Source organism: Labrus mixtus, chromosome 11, assembly GCF_963584025.1.
Source record: "Labrus mixtus chromosome 11, fLabMix1.1, whole genome shotgun sequence".
NCBI lineage: Eukaryota > Metazoa > Chordata > Actinopteri > Labriformes > Labridae > Labrus > Labrus mixtus.
Genome location: NC_083622.1, coordinates 24366605 through 24386467, shown reverse-complemented (window position 1 = coordinate 24386467; position 19863 = coordinate 24366605). Strand labels below are relative to the sequence as shown.

The window sequence follows — 19863 nt, the reverse complement described above, 5'->3', positions numbered from 1 at the left end:
CATACTAAAATGGGATTTCACAAAGGGGTTCATCCAAAGTCAAGTTCCAAAGGGCCAGAGTGGATAAAGGCCATGTCAGACAAGACAATGTTCATTCATATTTTTATTTAAATCACCCCCAACTGACTAGAATAGGAGATTGGTTAGTAAATATTCAAAGACTTGTTTTAAAATCATAACTCTCCCATGTTTATTTATTACGTTTGCCTTTTCTAGTGATTTTCTTTGTGCTTATTACTGAGCTCGATATATCTTTATTTTAAAATCCTAGCTGCAGTTATGGATTGTATCTTTGCAGCGGCACGTCAGTCTGTCTATCTTTATCTAGCTTTTTTCTTTTCATTGATCATTTATTCCTGTCCTGATTGGTGCAGAGCTGAAGACTGTGTACACATTCCTTAATTGATAGAGCCCCAACCAAACAAAAACACAAACTCATAACTGCTTGCTAAAACCAGAGAGTCTATGCAAATGTTACAAATCCTTTAGTTTCTCTTTTTTCTTGTGTGTTGATGCATGACGATCATTTCAAAAGTTTTCCTTGCAGAATCTTTTTTTGGGGAATGTGTTCAAATGTTGCCCTTTGTAACTGATTTCCCTCGCCCTCTTTGTTGCCATGTGACATTTTGTACTTTTTTTTCATTCCCCTACTTTACATTTTTCTCTATTGGTCCACACCTTTTCCCCTCTGCTATCCTTCTGTTTCTTTTCTCTTTTTTTTTTCAAAACACCCTTCTACTTTCTGAGTTGCCTATCACCTCTCTTCCTGCCACTCTCCATCTTCCTCCTCCCTTTTCATTCACTCATTTTCTCGCTGTCTCTCCCTTTCAAACTCGTTCTGTTTGTCTACTATATTGTACAACCTCTACGAGAACTCCCTGCCTCTCTTCTTTGATCCTGACCTTTTTGCTTCAGCTAGAAGCACAGCCCGGCAAATTGATTTTCTGGTTTCCAGCTCAGTGGTGGCTTCCCCAGTAGCCTGCCAAATAAAAAACCAGCCAGCCACAGATACAGTTAAGCAGTGAGACAGGCAGGCACACAGACAGGCAGGATTGTTCCTCTCAGATATCAATAAATATTAAATGCAGACTCCAGACCTTCTCCTCTCTAGGCCACCCAAACAAAAGCACACTTTGACTTATTCACACCTTTCCTCCAAATCTCTGTCCCTAAAGTTTTTGTAGTGCTTTCTCCTCAGCCCCAGCTCAACTCAGAAAAAAAAATCCTCCCTGCTTTTTCTCTGTTGTCCTCCGGCACCCTTTCTCCTCTCTTGTCCTTTTCATGAACCTTCATCCCTGTTTTCTTTTCAGTTAAACTCCTCCTGTAAACCTTTATTCTTCAGCTCCAGTTTCACCCTTGCTGTATTCAGTCCATGTTGGTGCATCTGTGACATGTTTTTACATGTCTTAAACCTAGTTAAAAACAAGTTATTATTAACTTGTTCTCACCCTTCTGAAAACGTAGTAATTCAACGCAACCTGGCACAACAAGGCCAAACACTTGTCCCTGACGAGGTATTTTTCTTCATTATGAGTTTAATGCAAATCATTTTTTCTTCTCCTAATAAGAACACATATCCATTCAAATAGCAGATGCAAGCAGTGCTGCATTGGTGTTGGAAAATGTTGAAAAGAACATGTCCCTCTGGTGCTCTTCAGTGTGGGGATCCAACTTAGAAGCTATGATCTGAGGCACTCAAAGGGGTTTAAATAGAAAGCCTTTAATTTGAAGGCCAGTATGGCTGAACCATTTTGATACGTTTTATGAATCTGTAGCCCTGATGAATTAAAGGCTTTTTATGTATACCCATCTGAGTGCCTCAGACCTCTTCTTTATGATCATATTCACTGTTTCAATGTAAGACTCACTTTTGCCTCCTATCTCCTTTTTCTCTCAAAACCTCCTCCCTTCATGCATCTGGACTATCTTCTCTTTGGCCTTTTCTCTGTCCCTCAGTCTTTCTAAACCCTCTTGCTAAGAATAACTTACCATGACCCCTGTGGACTTGTTATGTCCAATACAGGCATTACAGATCTCTCTGTCTCTCTCTTCCTCCCTTTCTATTTTTCAGGCGAACTTGGCAGTGCAACAGAATCGTCTGGCCATCGCTAACGTGGACCTTCAAAAGGCTCAGGCAGAGCTGGATGCCAAGCAGGCAGAGCTGGATGTGGTTCAAGGGGAGTATGAGAAGGCCATGATGGAAAAACAGGTCAATAATTTATTTTACTTTTTACCAACAACAAACTCATAATTTCAATCCAGCATTCAAAAGTGTCATTGTGTGCTGAAAGGCAGTTTAATCATATTATGCAAAGCAGTTTTGAGATGAACTCTTCACATTTTGCTGCTTATACATAAAAAATGTCAAATCTGCATTTGGCATCTTCATCCTTCCTACTTTCTGTCACCTGACATTTGTTTTGCTGCCTGCTGTACGTCTTAAAAATGACTAAGATTCAACTTATATCTTAACATTATTATTACCTCAAGAAAGTATGTTTTTCCCAGTGTCTTCATAAAATGAGCTTGCCTATTGTCAAAGTAGATGATACTTTTTAAAACAGGAAACACAAGAGATGTACTGTCCCTTTAATGCAGTATGAAGACCAGTCGTAATCTACAACAGGTGATGACTCATAGAATGAGTTATGCCCCTTGCAATTTAAAGTAACTAATAACAGGGATACACTGTTAATTGTTTTTGCACCTTTGCTAGTCAGTCTGCTCTCTGTGTTATTTCAAAGCACTGTCTGTTCTGTCATATATAACTGCTTATAAATGGAACAACCTGTGCACCAACACTCACTGATTATGAAATCTGGTCCGTCCTGGTTGACTCTTTTTGTAATTTTGTGATTAGAACGCAGATTTTTTTTTCATCTCCAGGGGCCAAGAGCAAGATCGAGAGGGTTTTGCTGCTTGAGTGTTAGAGGCTTGCAGAATAGCGGTTTAACTTTGATGTGCTTCTTAATTAAGAGAATGCCTACAGCAGACAGTCTTTATTGATGAAACAGACATTATTGCTTCTGGGCAAAATACATCATTATTGCCTGGGAGCAGCTGAGAAGGTATTGGTGCTGTTGACATTTCACAATATTTTACAATGAAATGTAATTTTGGCAGCAATGATAAACGTACTGTCATGAAGAAAAGAACAAAAAAATATTATTGAAGGGTCACAGAGGTCCAGAGACAATTCTGAGCCTAAAAAACATGCATTTTTGCTAACTCATTTAAATAAACATCATTCATACTGTTGAAGAAATTACTAAGACTTGACTCCACACAATAAGACTCAGTTGACTCAGATGGCTTACGTTGATGAAAGTTTATACATCAGATGAATACTCGAGGAGACATGATTCAACATCACACTTCTGTTCTCGTGTCTTGCTCAATCACATCTCCCGAACTTCTTGATAGGCGTCACATATATCCAAAAAGACATTATCATTATCAGGGTCATGTCATATTGACCCACCTAGACTAAACTGTGACGTCTATAACACTGGAGCAGACAATAAGTCTACCAAACATCCTTGCAGATATCAGGAAGAACAGTTGACACTCTCTAAGCTGTACTTGGTGTTCTAATAACAACTGAACTCTGTCAGGTCTGACTGACATAACCCTAGTGACATCTGTACATTATAATCTAAATAACTACAGAAATTCCACCACACATACCAAATTTGAGTAAAAATCTCCCTGACTACATGTCTCGGGACTTTTGTTAATTCTTACCTTTTACCTGTAATCCTATATTGAGTCCTATTGTAGTAAAACTAAGGAGTACCACGATTTTTAAAGGACATGATTATTTAAATATATAAAAATATGCACTCTTTATCTAAGTATACGGAATAGATATTCAAATACTAACAGAGACCCATGAATGAATGAAAGTTTGTTAGAGAAGTCTAAGAAGAGACAGTTTAAATGACAGACAGGGAAGTTAAGCAAACGATTCACCCCGCTGACCTTTTTGTTTTCGCCCGCCCTCCCACCTCAACAGACGCTGCTGGAGGACGCTGAGCGCTGCAGACGCAAGATGCAGACGGCGTCCAGTCTCATCAGCGGGCTTGCTGGTGAAAAGGAGCGATGGACAGAGCAGAGTAAAGAGTTTTCTGCCCAAACCAAACGCCTTGTTGGTGGGTATCAAAAGTGGGCTTTGAAATGTTACTGTTAATCAGAAAACTAGGACAACAGAGAAAAATCTCTGCAACAGAATAATAACGTTTAACGCTCTCTTTGTTTTTTTTGCTGCTTTTTCTGAATATCTCTTCAAAGTGAGGGAAAGGAGAAGAACATTTACTTACAACAGATGCATGTCTTAGACTCTATTATGTGAGGTGTATGTACTGGATCTTATGTAAACTGGTTTGAATGGATGAAATAAGATGAAGTTTAGTTATTTTGATTGTATTGTGCCTTGTGTTGTGGGGGCTGTGTTGGTATTGGTTGTGTAGCTAACCTCTTGGAGTGTTATTATTTGGAGGATGCAATACATGCAAAACAAATAGTACAACAAGTTTAAAAAAAAAGTAAAATTTTTGTTTAAACCTTTTTAAGGTTTCTACAACGTGGTCTGTTTCCTCATATTGCTGATATTACTGCATTGGAGAGTATACGCTGTTACAGCAACCTTGTATCTTTGATCCAGGTGACGTTCTTCTGGCCACAGCCTTCCTCTCTTACTCCGGCCCCTTCAATCAGGAGTTCCGTAATCATCTTCTAAGTGACTGGCAGCGGGAGTTGAAGCAGCGTCAAATCCCGTTTGGAAACAACCTCAACCTGATTGAGCTGCTCATTGATGCACCCACTGTCAGCGAGTGGAACCTACAGGTCAGTTCTACTTTTTGAAACTACTGCCAACTCAATGAATCGTCTTAGTGCAGATTGATGCAGAACATATGGTATGTTATGGTCCTTTACTGTTTGTTTGTCTTGGTTTCAAAGAACAGGTATGATTTGAATATTGTTGTTTTTTCAACATTACAAGAAAAGCAGTGTTTATATGATATCACAGATGGAATCAAATATAGTTTAACCACTAAAAAACTCTACTTGAAAAACATCTGGAATTAAAGAGATGTCACTTTTTCCCTGTATAACATGGTATATATCTGTAACATCCTTAAAAAAAAAAGTCTTGCTTCATCTAATTCAAGATCTGGCCGGTGAAACAGAAATATATATTGTTTTAGAACACTTGAAATAAAAACATTATTAGCTGTTAATAGCTCAAGGAGAAATGTGGCTGGTGCTTGAATCATTACTTTGCATTCTCTCTCACAGGGCCTCCCCAATGATGATCTGTCCATTCAGAACGGAATTATTGTCACCAAGGCTGCCCGCTTCCCACTGCTTATTGACCCCCAGACGCAGGGGAAAATCTGGATCAAGAACAAAGAGGCTAGAAATGAGCTGCAGGTTTGAGTTTTTTTTATTGTCTGCTGCTTTACTTTAAATTCTTTAGCATGTGTTGGCCTCTAAACTTTAATATACAAGATCAACCACAAGACATACTGGTAAATACAATGTAGTAGTTTTTCCAAAACAGCACCTTATTGCCTGTGCCAACCTCTGTGTTGTATAGTTTAAATATTTAACCGGCCTCTAAAATCTTCACATGGATTGTAATACATTCCAGATGCTTAGCTTGTGCAGTGTACTATTTGGCCTAAATCCCTTTCATCAACAACATGCTGTATGGCTCCTGCACAATTCTGCAGGAGTAATAAGACCAGCCGGGGTCACTGGCCCTATTAGTGGTAATCTCTGAGTCGAGTAAATGCATTTTTCAATTCTATTATAAGTGTCTTGGGTCGCGTTTTACCAAGCAGTTGGCTAACCATCTTCCATAAGTGACCTCATGGACAACAAAATCTATTTTTATCATCTTCCCCAAGAAGGGCTTATCATTAAAAGTGATGTGTTATTCATGGGAAAAGTGACATTTCCCAGACAGAGGTCGGCTTTTGTTGCTTCGGAGGAATTAAAGAGAAATGAAATGTGTCATCCATTCATTTGACTGAATCTAAGACATTTGCATTGTATGTCTTATAAATCAGCTCCTCGGAGTGTACATGTTTATGTCACATGCATTTCATACATATTTTATATTGTTTATCAAAGACGTCCTATCATCTGTTTCCAGATCACCTCACTGAACCACAAGTACTTCAAAAACCACCTGGAAGACAGTTTGTCCCTTGGACGTCCCCTTTTGATCGAGGATGTGGGGGAGGAGCTAGACCCTGCGCTTGACAACATCCTGGAAAAGAATTTCATCAAAACTGGCTCCACTTACAAGGTAACATGGCCGAAAAGGTCCCGGATTGGTCTTTTTCTTCCCTTGGTTAGATGAGTTTGAAATGGGCATGTGTGTTTTAAAGCATGATGGGACTCTGCCAGGCCAACTGTCACACCTGTACCAACACAGGTCGATTAGCTCAGACATGAGAAAACAAGCCCAATTACTGACTCTGCACAAAATGGGTAGTGCTGCCCGGGGCTGGACAGGATCTTTAATTTCACCAACACACCAGCGAAGCACTTGTCCTGAATAATGTTTATTGTCTTGGGACAGATTAAAGTGTGCTCAGTGAGGCGTGATCACTCAGAGAAAGTGTTTTATTGTGTACAGAGTGAGCGTTAGCGTGCAGAGGTACTTTTGTATCTCTGGCTCTGTCACACAATAGATTCTTCTTTAGTATTTATTATTAGTATTTCTTGGTTTTATAGCCATGGAGCATCATCATCTCTTCAAAGGGTTTTTTGAAAAGAGATAACTGTTGCATCCTTTAAAGCTGCAATGAGATAAATACACTACTTCAGCACAATTTAAAACCCACCTGTAGCCAGCAATTATGTCACAACTCAAACCAAGGCTAGATGTAGAAAGACAGTTTTTCAAAGGATTTTACAAAGGATCTTAGTTACTTCAGGACACTTCATTTCGGTCACATGTAAAGTGAAACCTGTTTTTTTTTTCTATTTGAGACTGGGCTGTGCATAATAGGCCTCTTTCTCTGTCTCAAAAGTATTGTGTCCTATAATGGAGTGTTGGAGGAGAGAAAGTGGGGAATGACAAATGTAAAATGGAGCCACGGGTTGGATTTGAACCTGGGCCTCATGCTTCTCATACAACAGCTTCCGTACATGGGGGGTGCAAACAACCGCTAGGCCACCGTTGCCTGGTGTCTTTATCTTTCTTTTAAACATTAAATAAATCTTTTTCTTGCAAACAGGTGAAAGTTCAGTCAAATGTAGTTTGTGTGTTGGATAAGCGATTGTGAGAAAGAGGCAGAGTGAAAGTCCTGCTTCCTTTTATTTTGCTCTCATTATCGCCTCTCGACTCCGGTTGATGCTGCTTATTCAGGAGCTGACACTGCAGCTGCCTCCCTCTGTCTCACATATGCATCAAACAAACACACATGCATGAATCTGCACACACATACATCATTATTAATAACACACTCACTCACTGTTGTTATTGCAAGCAAGCATGTGCTTCATGCAGACAACACACTCAACCAGAAATCTCTTGGCTACCTAATGAGAGGCCTGATTAGAGGTGTCTACACCCTGCCTCTCGCTGCCCCTCCTGAAAAGCTTTAATTTGAATGAATATCCTGGTGTTAAATGTAAGCGAAGGTGTCTGTGGCTGACAGCTCCAGGGACAAACCGGCAGATGGGTAATTAGAAGTTATACTGCCACGGGTAATTAAACACTGATCAGAGAAAATCCAAGCACACATTCATGCACACATAAACACACAGGAAATGTTTCTCAGACGCTGTAACTAAAAAAGCCATGACATCATAAAACCTTTATCATTTTTCTTTCGAAAGTGGTTAAGGAGAACATAGCTAAACAAAAGTGTTTGCCATTATGCTTTCTTTTGATACTACTGAAATAAAGAGCACAAAACCAGGGGGCCTATTATTAATGATTTTCTTATTTCTGTTTCTGATTTTTTTTTTGCAGGTGAAACTAGGTGACAAGGAGGTGGATGTGATGAAGGGCTTCAGGCTGTATGTGACCACCAAGCTGCCAAACCCAGCGTACACCCCTGAGATAAGTGCTCGTACCTCCATCATCGACTTCACCGTCACCATGAGAGGACTGGAGGACCAGCTGCTGGGCAGAGTCATACTGACAGAAAAACAGGTAGAGTTGTTCTCAAGTAAAATGGTAACCATTAAGCTGCATATTAGAGTTATGTATTGCATAGTTCCAAGAAATATACACAGTACATCCAGCTAGAAGCAAATTTGCTTCAGCCTTTATAGTTTCTTTGTAAGCCCTTAGAGACCATTTAAATACAGGCTCCAGACATCTCCCATACTGTGTTCCTCATTTTCTCTCTAACAAGCACAAACTGTGAGATTATTATCACCCTTTTAATAGAGCATATGGAAATGAATACTACCATTTAGGTACAGATAATGCAAAAACACGACTAAGGGACCAAAACTGTGAATATTTATATAAATGTCAAATAAACATACAAAGACACATCAGCTAGCGACAGGGACTTCATTCCGAAAATGATTGTGGTAATGAAACGACTGATGCTACTGTAGACAGGCCATCGTCCGTCCCACTAGAATTGCTGATCATGACCAAATGAATTTATGCTTAATATAGAAAAGTGGAGTGTTATCTCTGTACTAGAAATGGTTTAAATCATAAGGGGAGCTGCGTCTTAACAGTTAACGCAGAAGTTATTTACATTTATTCACAGATTTAATTGATCTGATTGGAGCACTCAATCAATTAGTATAGAATGAATATCTTTTCTATGTTTTCCCTAATGTTTTTAATATACAAAAATTAGCTTTTGGTTTCTGTATATGGAGCACAACAGTCCTTTTATTGATTGATTGTCAGACTGATGGTCAGAACAGTGACACTGCAGGTAACTCACTGTGGTGATCCACATTGTGACCTGAGTGCTGAAGAAATACATGGTCTTTTCTTTTTTTCTTTTACAAAATACTTCTGTAATGATTCTGAGTTCAGACAAATTTCCCATGTTTCTCGTTATTTTAGTTGGTGTATTTTCCCCCCAGGAAAAAATCCCACACAGCATTTAGACTCAAGTTTATAAAAGCATTAGTTTACTAGGGTAACCCTGGTTCTTTCTAAGTGAGGTATCTCAAAAGTTCAATTTAACTTTTCCATTACCAACACATCTGTCAGGAGACAGACCAATCATCTTAGTGCACAAGCCAGCTCCCCCCCCCCCCTTTCACTTGGCATTCTCTAGCAGAATGCCACATGCCATATACAGTGCAAGCTGGGCAGAGCTGTGAGGTACCTAGGGTAACCGGGTAAACGTTCGCCATGGTTGCACCAAAGCGTCCATTCCCAATGGTGTGTCCTCGTTTTTAATTAAAAGAACAGAGGGCACTGTGGGTTTTCACGCGATGTGGAGAGATCTACAGACGCCGATTATCTCCCACAAGTGAAGCACTCCGGGTTTAGCCTTCACTTGCCGTAAAGATAGTTTTATCTGAAGAGCAAATCTACTGCCCTGTTTAACAAACCGCGCGTTGCACTAAAGGACAACAGTAGCACACAGTAGCACAGTCTGTGGAATTTATGGAATGAGTGCCTCCCTGTCAGTTCACATATGTCTCTGCTGTTGTATCATCCATCCTGTTTAAAACGTGACAATTCTTCAGAAATGACCAAAAAAACTCTGAGGGCTAATAGTAATGCCAGGGGGCCAAGTGCCATTCATGGCCCTCCCCTCAAACACTGCACCCCATCATGTCAATAAGGCACACGTTGACACAGATTTTCTCATTTTCACCACTCCCAGTGGGATGCTTGTAACAGAAAAGCTCGAAATGAGACAGTATTTATTTAGAGACCCAAATACTCTATATTCTGAGTAGGGAACAGGGTGCTCTTGGCTAGATTTACACTGAGCTAGCTAGCTACACACCTGTAAGCAAACCTTGTTAGGCAGAAAGACTGGGAACAGCAAATTAATCCAACGTGGTAGTGCAAAAAAAAAAGAAGTTCCTAGAGTGTCTGCTTGAGGCTAGTTCCAAAAGACCCCCGGGTGATAAAACTATAATAATAATTTACATTATATAAATTAGGTCTGGGCGATAAAATGAGAACGATGATTATCGACAATGAAGAACGGTTAATCACAATTAACCATCTGGTTTCTTCAACTTTTACTCAGGAGCAAACCCCAGCCTTTAAATTCTAAGGAAATAATGATAAGATATTATCGTGATAATTATCGATATCGACTGATATGAAGATTTTTATCGCAATAACATTTTGAGTCATATCTTCCTGCCCTACTTCCCTGCACTCAGGCTAATATGTAAACTTTCAGCATCTCATAGTCCAACAGTGATGTCATTGGCTGATTTGCTTGATGCTCCCAAGGGGAAACACTTTTCTTTCATTTTAATCATCCAATGCCCCTTGCATCATCCCTCAGCTTTCTAATCTTTGGGTTTGTGTGTATATGTTTGTCTGTGTTTTCGATACATCAGGAACTGGAGAAGGAGAGGACAGATCTCTTGGAAGATGTGACATCCAACAAGAGGAAGATGAAGCAACTAGAGGACAACCTCCTCTACCGACTAACCAGCACTCAGGCAAGAAACTGCCCTCAAAACTGAGACGCAGAAGGAAACAAATGTTTTGAATTTGGGATTTGTACATTTTATAAACCTGTGTGAATACTGTAGCAGTGCAGCTTTTGATTGCTCTTATTATTTCATTTATAATATTTTTAACATATTTGTGGCACTCAATATGCTCATGTGTGGAGTACATCAAAATGTTGATCATTAAATTGTATCTTGCAAAGAAATAAGCATGAATGAGTTCAGTGAACAGAACATGTATGATATATACATAAACCTTACTCTAAACTCCATTATCAAAGAAATTCTGTTAATAATGTTTTTCATTCATGTTCTGACTCACTGTTGACTTTCTCTTTGTAGGGTTCACTGGTGGATGATGAGAGTCTGATTATTGTCCTTGGCAACACTAAGCGCACAGCTGAAGAGGTCACTCAGAAACTACAGATCGCTGCAGAGACTGAGGTCCAGATCAATGCTGCTAGAGAAGAGTATCGGCCTGGTAGGTCTCAGCAACTATCTTTTTTTAAAACATTCATTTACTGTGGTGGGTTACAAAGTGCTTCCCATGGCCGGGTTTAGTCACTAAAAAGGTTCATTTTCAGTTCAAGTAATGACAAACAGAAACATGTTTTAAGATACATTCTGTCTCAACAAATTTAAACTTACCAAACACTTTTTCAGCATCTCCCGGTCTTAATAAAACTAATTCCTGAATTGTATTCTGTACAAGCCAATATTTAATCAAGCCGTGACAAGACTTTTTAGAAGTAGAGATTATTTTAGAAATAGAGGCCACAGAGACAACAGATGTTTTTTTGGCAACTCGGTTACAGACATTTGCGTCAACACTGCATTTCTCTTGTTTGTGTGTTTTCAGTTGCAAACAGGGGCAGTATCCTCTACTTCCTAATCACAGAAATGAGTATGGTGAACGTCATGTATCAGACCTCTCTGAGGCAGTTCCTGGGACTTTTTGACCTCTCTCTGGCTAGGTGAGTCTGCTAAGAGCTGGCTTCTCTCTCTGACGTGTGTATATTACCCATATCGTTGAAGCTATTTATTTAAAATCAGTCAACATATGCTGCCCTGACTGTGATTTTTTTTTCTGTGGTAAATTAAGTGACTGTATATGACTAGTCCAGCCTTTTCCAGAATTCCAATTTGTCGAAACAATATTACATATACTTCACTTTGCTCATTCTGTATAGTGCAAGTGTTGCAAGCCACACAGTCTCAATATGTGTTCTGAAAGCTAGCACATCTATATCTACATAATCTACACATTTAAACACAGTATCTTCAGGAGGAAAGATATGCTAGATGTTGTTAGACACATTTTGTGTGTTTTTTATCATTTCTTTAAGTTTGCTCTTGAATATATCTCACATTACCTAACTTTCTGAAATGTAATGTAAGAGATATTTTATATCTTATTGTTTTAGCCTCCACTCCACATGCAGCTGATAAGGAAACATATTTTTTAGCAGTTTATGTAAACATTAAAAGCTACTTACTGAGTTATTGTTTATATCAAGATTGATCATTTATACTTGTTGTTTCCTTGTTGTTTCCTTCCTAACAGGCTGCAGATTTAGTGAAACTTAAAATGTGGTATCTTCTATAAAATTCTATTTCAACAGGTCTTCCAAAAGCCCAATAACGAGCAAGCGCATCGGCAACATCATAGAGTTTATGACCTTTGAGGTTTATAAGTATGCAGCACGAGGCCTCTACGAGGAGCACAAGTTCCTCTTCACTTTGCTGCTGACACTGAAGATCGACATGCAGAGCAACAGGGTCAAACACGAAGAGTTCCTGACACTCATCAAAGGTAACAGGAACAAACACAGAGCTTTTCTTTTGTAAGGTTCTGTCGTCTTTTAAATTGTTGCATGTGTAGATAACTTCATATTATGGAAACCGAGGAACCGAGAAATTCAAGGAATTAGGTCATCCATAACTGAGGCAAAGATGTGACAAGCTATTCACAATGTGACAAGCTATTCACAATTTTGTTATGGAAAGGAATACGAGGATTTGTTGGTTGTGGTTTGTGAACACAACATTCAAAAGGTGCATGATTGATGTGCCTCAACCAAATCAATAATTTCCTATTGTGGGCATGATGTTAGGAGAACTGATGAGAATGGCCCAGGGTTATTTATTTCGAGCCAATGTGTGATTAGCTCTCTTGACTTTTATCTGACCAGCCTTGATTTCTGTACAAAGAAATTGTGTAATATGAACCTTTGGGCTGCTTGAGAATACGTGGGGTCAGTAGAGTGTCATGCTTGGCTATTCCCTGTGTGTATGAATATGCAGGTTAACTTGTTCATAAGCCTCATTCATCCTGTACTTCAATATTTGGCCCCACTTGATGTCTTTTTGCCCCAATGCATCACGATATGTACTGTATTTCAAACGGTTAAGGTTCTTTCAAATATTTTCCAAGGAAGCTATTAGGAACTGGAAAAAAAGTGTATTTCAGACAAGACCATTTACCAGAGAGTAGAACTGCTGTGAAGCCACCAACAATTTATAGTTCGGAAGTTTCCTTTGTTTCTCCGATCCTTCACTGTTAATAATTTGCCAGTCTGCTCTGTCTAATCTTCTGAGACTGATATGTTGTGTCAGTTTACTCAGAATAATTGATATGTTCTGAGCCGAAGGCAGAGAGTCATACACTGTCACACCTGATAGCTCTCTCCATAAGGCTGCTTTTGAATCTGAACATTCATAATAAAAGAAGCTTCAGATGTAGTCGTACAGCTCTGCCTCTCTATCTCCCAACAAAAAAATACAACCTCATATCAAGTTTCCCAAATATTTCAAACATATTGGGATTGTCGTAGTTCTCTCAGAGACATAGAGTGCATGTTACCGCAGGGAAATCAAATCAAACTATGACTATTAGCAATGCCAGGACAGAGAGTCTGCTGTGTGCAGCTTCACCATCTGTCAGCTCTGACCTGCTGTACATGAACTCACAGGAGCACTTTTGTGTATCTGTTTGCAGCTTGAATGTTTTTTAAACATAAAATCTGTTTTCATCAGTATTTAATCAAATTCTATATATTTGTCAATCAATATATTCTTCTGTACAAACTCTTTTTCTTTTCAATTTTGTTCTTCTTGTTTGTGCGTTTGTAAACATGTGCACTTGTGTGTCATCAAGGAGGTGCATCTCTCGACCTCAAGGCCTGCCCTCAGAAACCAGCTAAATGGATCCTTGATATGACCTGGCTCAATCTTGTCGAGCTCAGCAAACTGTGGCAGTTCTCTGATATACTTGGACAGGTAAAAACACACACAGACACACACAACTTGATCAATTCAGGTGCACCCTGACAGGTGTATCATATCTTTTTTTTTTTTTTTTTTTTTTGCTGCAAGAGTTTTTGTCCATGGGCACTTTTATTTATTAAGTCTGTGGATAACAGTGAACATCTGTCATACTTTTCTCTTGGGGGCACACACACACACACACACTCCTTAACATAGACTGTCAGTTACACACAGATGTATACACACCGTTTTAAGTTTCTGTAAGTGACTGACAGTTTGGTGCTTCCATAGGGGCAAAGCTCAGTGCTCTGTGAAATGAACTTAGTTTGAAGGAACTTCCAGTCAGCTACTTTTAGCTCAGCGTTTGCACACACATGCCAGTGTGTAGTTGGTTAACAAAGCTTATCCTGATTTCTTTCTTCCATTTGTTTGATTATACATGGTTTCATATGTATGCAAATATTTATGAACGAGACTTCATACAGCTAATATCATAGATGGGATATCTGTAAAGACTGGAAACAAACATGTTATTATGGCAGTGTGTCTGTAAAGATAATAATACATTTACTAAAACAGAAGAAAGGGTTTATATGTTATTTATAACACATTCATACATTTAGTAAAAAAACATAACAAAATTCTCTTTCCTTACAAGGCCTATCCTTTGCCCAGCTACAGAAGACAAACACTTCTTTTAAGACACATCTCATAACATCAACACTCTTAATCTGAATACTGCCTTCTGCATGTGGTTAAACAGTTACCAGGTTATTGCAGAGCATGTACCGCAAACACAATCTGTCTGCCTGCTTTAACCTGATTACTCCCTGGAACCTGCTTTCCTGCGTGCATAAAAATACAGTGATTAACAAGCTGTGATGTCAGAGTGTTTTTGCATATGATGTGCTATCAAGCATCCATGTCATGAATTGAAAGCTCATGTTGTGTACATGGAATCGATGGAAACTGCTGTCTTGGCAATTCGAGTAACAGCACTAGTGTCAATTAATGATGGCCTGTTTATCATTATCCAAGTTACATGATATTGCATGATTTGCAGGCTTGTTGCATAATGATTAATATATATATAAATATACTGTATATGTACACATATATAAATGTGTACTGAATGTATTGACGTAGAGGACATCTACTGATGAACAAAAATACAATCATGACAAGTTGATGTGTGGTTCAATATTCAACAGAGACCTCATATTCTTCTGACCTGTTTTTTCTTCTATTGATTTATTTAGTCTGGGTCTGCATTGACCAATAATATCTCTGTGTTTCTATGTGTTGACCTGCACAAGAATTGATCTTTTTGAGTATCGTATTTTGTTCATTCTTGATGTAATGGGAATCATTAAAAGTTTTGTTTTACCGAATATGATCTTTATATGCACACTTCTTTCAGATAAGTCGTAATGAGAAACAGTGGAAGGCATGGTTTGATAAGGAGGCCCCAGAGGAGGAGGTGATCCCAAACTCCTATGACCAGGCTCTGGACTGTTTCAGACGCCTGCTCCTCATACGCTGCTGGTGTCCAGACAGGACAATCGCACAGGTCAGAAAAAGACACTCTTTTTTTTTCATTAGCATATCCAGAAAGGATGATGTGATGGCTTTAAAATCAGTTTCATCCTAAATGTTTATTTACAGTTTAAAAATGAACAGTACACTTATCATAGCTCCAATTCCACTACTGCTAGATTTCATCTCTGTGCGTTTATAACTGTATGATGCAGTCGTTCTCACATATAACAAAAACTTCATCAAAAGAGTGAATTACCATGAAAGAAAATAAAGAAGAGTTTCCTGGATAAGCATAATCTTATTAAATTGAAGGCTTCAAGTCTGGAAAAGAGCTGCCGCTTTAATTAAAAATGAATTTGTATAAATGAGACTGGGTCCAGTTTAAAAGAAAAAGAGCTCATCTACAGTAATATCTCACTTGGCAAAGTCTCTTGTTAAATGGAAAAGTGGAATACAACATCTCAAATGTCTCTATGGCTCTGAAGATAAGTCTGAATATCGACATGTTATAACGGACATTCTCTTCCAGGCTGTGACGGGTAGTATTTCTGACCGTTAACACAATTTATTTTGCTGCACTCTCCAACAGTCCAGCTCTTTTCTTTTGATGTGACCTCCGGCAGCAGTGTTTACCGTTTACTGCAAAAGAAAAAAGGGGAAAAAAGCCTTTAAACTATTTGTTCAGTTCCCCGCCTTCCGGAGAGTAAATGTGAGGTTTTAGTTTGAATTTGGCCTGCAATGCTGAGCAAGTCTTTTGAATAATGTTCTTCAGCTTTTAAGTTATGAAGCAGTAAACAAACACATCTACTCCACCTCATTACTTTCCTTTTCTCCTCAAGGCTCGTAAATATATTATGGATGCAATGGGCGAGAAATACACTGAAGGGGTGGTTCTTGACTTGGAGAGGATGTGGGAGGAATCCGACCCTAGAACACCCCTCGTCTGCTTCCTGTCCATGGGCTCTGATCCGACCGACTCCATCATTGCGTTGGGGAAGAGGCTGAAAACTGAGACCCGTTATGTTTCCATGGGACAAGGACAAGAGGTCCACGCCCGCAAGCTCCTGCAGCAGACCATGGCTAATGTGAGTCATTGGTGTGAGCTTATTGCTATTTTTGAATCTTCTGACGTAGCAGCGGACCAGCTGTGTCATTCAGTATATCAAACAAGACTGAAAAATGTGCTTTAAATATGGTTTCTGAGGTTTCTGAAAGGACTCTCTGTCGGTTTGAAGGTCAAACATTTTTTGACTACAACCTTGTTTCCTTCACATTCCTCGTTAAGGACGATTCTATAAACTATATCACACTTGTTGCTTCTCCTCAGGGTGGCTGGGCCTTACTCCAGAACTGCCACCTGGGTCTGGACTTTATGGACGAGCTCATGGACACGGTGACAGAGACAGACTTTGTCCACGACAGCTTCCGTCTTTGGGTGACCACAGAGGTCCACAGACACTTCCCCATCACCATGCTGCAGATGTCAATCAAGTTCACAAACGAACCACCACAGGGTCTGAAGGCGGGGCTAAAGAGGACTTATGGAGGTGGGGTAGTTTAGTTCTGAATAGAGAAAAGAAAATAACCAATCAACTGTGCAGAATACATTTTACTGGGATAAATATGCACACACCTTATCATTAATGAATGCAATGCTTCAGTCTGAAAACATTATTAGACATAAATATGGCCAAAGTGAATTCAACAAATTGACTGTATAATTATAGATATTCTAGTGAAATAGAGGAAAATACCCATGATTATTATGTAAAACACATTATCTTATAATCTCCTCTTTGCGCATGCCTAAATAACTCATTCGTAAAAGAACAAAAGCACCTAAATAGACCTTCAATATGTCAAATAATAAACAAGTAATGAGATGTGTGAAGGCTTGGGTAAAAGGCTCCAGGAGCAAAGAGGGTGAACAGCTGTTTACTGCTTAATTCAGTGTTTTTAAACACAAGTACCAAAAGCCGATAAGCTTCATGAAATTTTCAACAAGTCAAAGTGCTTAGTTTGTGTTTTTTTATTCACGCCGAAAAGGAGGTGGAAGAGAAGGATATTTAATATGCATAAAGCAGCAGTCTCTGCCTGTCTCATATGGAAATAGGATATGGAAGGTCCTTAAGGGCATACAAGATTCTGGGTACACACTTATATCAGCTCTCAAATCCCCAATGCAATTTAAAAAATCCTCATTCTTCTTCTTCTTCTTCTTCTTCTTCTTCTTCTTCTTCTTCTTCTTCATCAGATTGGGAGAAATGGAGAAACAACACGTGTTGTTGTTGGTGCATTCAGAATAGGAAACTAAGTGTGTTTAAGTGTTTTAGATATTAATTCATCTAGTTAATACAGCTTGTGCTATTTACTTAATTTAGTCCTTACTTTTTATCCATTCATGATAATGCAAAGATATTTATACCTTCTAGATTTGAAAGATAAGAAACCTCTAACAAGGGACTGACTATTATGTGGATGTTACAAAGACATATGTAACTTTGGAATTACAGATGTTGTTTAGAATGTATTCAGATATTTTCCAAAAATGATTAAGTAAAATGAATTTGGGGCTTAGATGTTATTCTTTTGAGTGAACTGTTTATCCTCCTGTTTCATTGGCTAACATTAATTAGAATCCAGGACAGCCGTTCAAGAAGTTATGTGTCTAAACAAGTGTCTGTTATGTGTTTTACATGGAAAAATCCTAAATCTTACTTTATTTACACTTATTTATTAAAATAACTTGACTCTTAAAAACATTTGTTTAAGTTAGTTAGCAGCTCAGGGCTTATCTTAGTCATATGTTTATATTTTTGTCTTTGAAAAGGGAAGTCTGCACTGGTTATTTTTTCTGATTTCAAGTGTCCAAGTCTTCTATAGAAGAATCAGCAGACTATCTGTCACTGGGAGACTTCTGCTCACAGCTCCAGATGTTGAACACAAAAGTTGCCGGGCCAAAATGCTGTTTTTTTTATTTGATTATGAAGCCTACTGTTGAAGACAGCTGCTAATGTGTTTAGTCATGTGACTTCTTACCAGGTATAAACCAGGACCTTCTTGATGTCAGTAACATGGTGCAGTGGAGGCCGATGCTGTACGGAGTGGCGTTTCTCCACAGCACAGTACAGGAGAGGAGGAAGTACGGACCTCTGGGCTGGAACATCCCCTATGAGTTCAACCAGGCGGACTTCAACGCCACCGTCCAGTTTGTCCAGAACCACCTTGATGACATGGACATTAAAAAGGTAAGATAAGTGACTCTTCAGGTGCTCGGCAAACTAAAGTGGGGTCAGCTAAAGGTAGACAAACAAATCTGTCACAGCAGTCAGATTGTGCTGACACAGTTCTGAGTGCAGAGTTTAGAGTGAGGATGGCTTGAAAGGCTTTTACTTGTTGAAGAAGTGCACAGCAGGTTGTGATTTTTGTCTCTTGATCACACACACTTTGCCTTCAAGGGCGCACACAAACTAGGCAACCCGTACCGTGTCCAAGCACGCTTCACCCTCAAAGTCCTAACTAATAGATTTGGAGCTTGCAACATTTCCATGTAAGAGTTTTTCTTTCCAGTTACAATCATTCAGAAAAACAAACCATATTCAACCTTAACAACATTTCTAAACCAAAATAAGTGTCCTACTGTAAACATGTTACAAATAGGAGACACTGATATGTATTTGATGAAACAACAAAAAATGACACATTACTCAGCTCCTTTTGCAAAGTTTAAGCTCAGTGATTGTAACTAATTTATGTGAAGTTATCTTGTATCCCAATATCATATCTCATCAGGGTGTGTCATGGAACACAGTGTGTTACATGATCGGAGAGATTCAGTACGGCGGCCGTGTGACTGACGACTATGACAAGCGGCTTCTTAACACCTTTGCAAAAGTGTGGTTCAGTGAGGAGATGTTTGGACCTTCCTTCAACTTCTACAAGGGTTACACCATTCCCAAATGCTCCAGTGTGGATCACTATTTGACCTACGTCCAGGTGAGTCACAAAACAATCAATGATTCATTTATAAAAAGTAATATACAAGTGGTAAACCATCAACAGATTTAAAGGTATTTGTATGGATATATCAATTCACATAATGGCTGCTGTCTTCAGGATGTCATGCAGGTTTGCACATTTGTAAACTAGGTTTCAAAATGTATGTTAAAATTCTCCACGTGTCATGTTTGCATAATTTTTTTTTATGCTGTCAGATTTCAGTGACATCAAAAACGGAGGAAAGAGCGGGATTGGGGATATGAGGTTTCTGCAGGATGTTTGACACCTGCACTTTTTTATGACCAATATAGGCTGCCGTGTGTGATTTACTATTAAATGCAAGCAAGCTCATTTTATTACAGATTATATATGATTTTATTAGAGTGTGTGTGTGTGTGTGTGTGTGTG

At 38.9% G+C, this 19863-nt stretch overlaps 1 protein-coding gene across 1 annotated transcript in view; it reads left to right on the top strand.

Moving 5' to 3' along the window:
* The window catches only part of dnah5 (dynein, axonemal, heavy chain 5), an 89441-nt gene that overhangs the window by 58834 nt on the left and 10744 nt on the right, over window positions 1–19863 (top strand). The window contains exons 68-83 of the mRNA XM_061051000.1: window positions 2072–2209; window positions 4016–4151; window positions 4664–4845; window positions 5299–5433; window positions 6161–6316; window positions 7994–8176; window positions 10534–10638; window positions 10993–11131; window positions 11510–11624; window positions 12273–12463; window positions 13808–13929; window positions 15338–15487; window positions 16296–16541; window positions 16784–17003; window positions 18499–18704; window positions 19249–19452. Coding sequence (XP_060906983.1) covers window positions 2072–2209; window positions 4016–4151; window positions 4664–4845; window positions 5299–5433; window positions 6161–6316; window positions 7994–8176; window positions 10534–10638; window positions 10993–11131; window positions 11510–11624; window positions 12273–12463; window positions 13808–13929; window positions 15338–15487; window positions 16296–16541; window positions 16784–17003; window positions 18499–18704; window positions 19249–19452 — 2628 coding nt within the window. The remainder of the gene's footprint in view (window positions 1–2071; window positions 2210–4015; window positions 4152–4663; window positions 4846–5298; window positions 5434–6160; window positions 6317–7993; window positions 8177–10533; window positions 10639–10992; window positions 11132–11509; window positions 11625–12272; window positions 12464–13807; window positions 13930–15337; window positions 15488–16295; window positions 16542–16783; window positions 17004–18498; window positions 18705–19248; window positions 19453–19863) is intronic.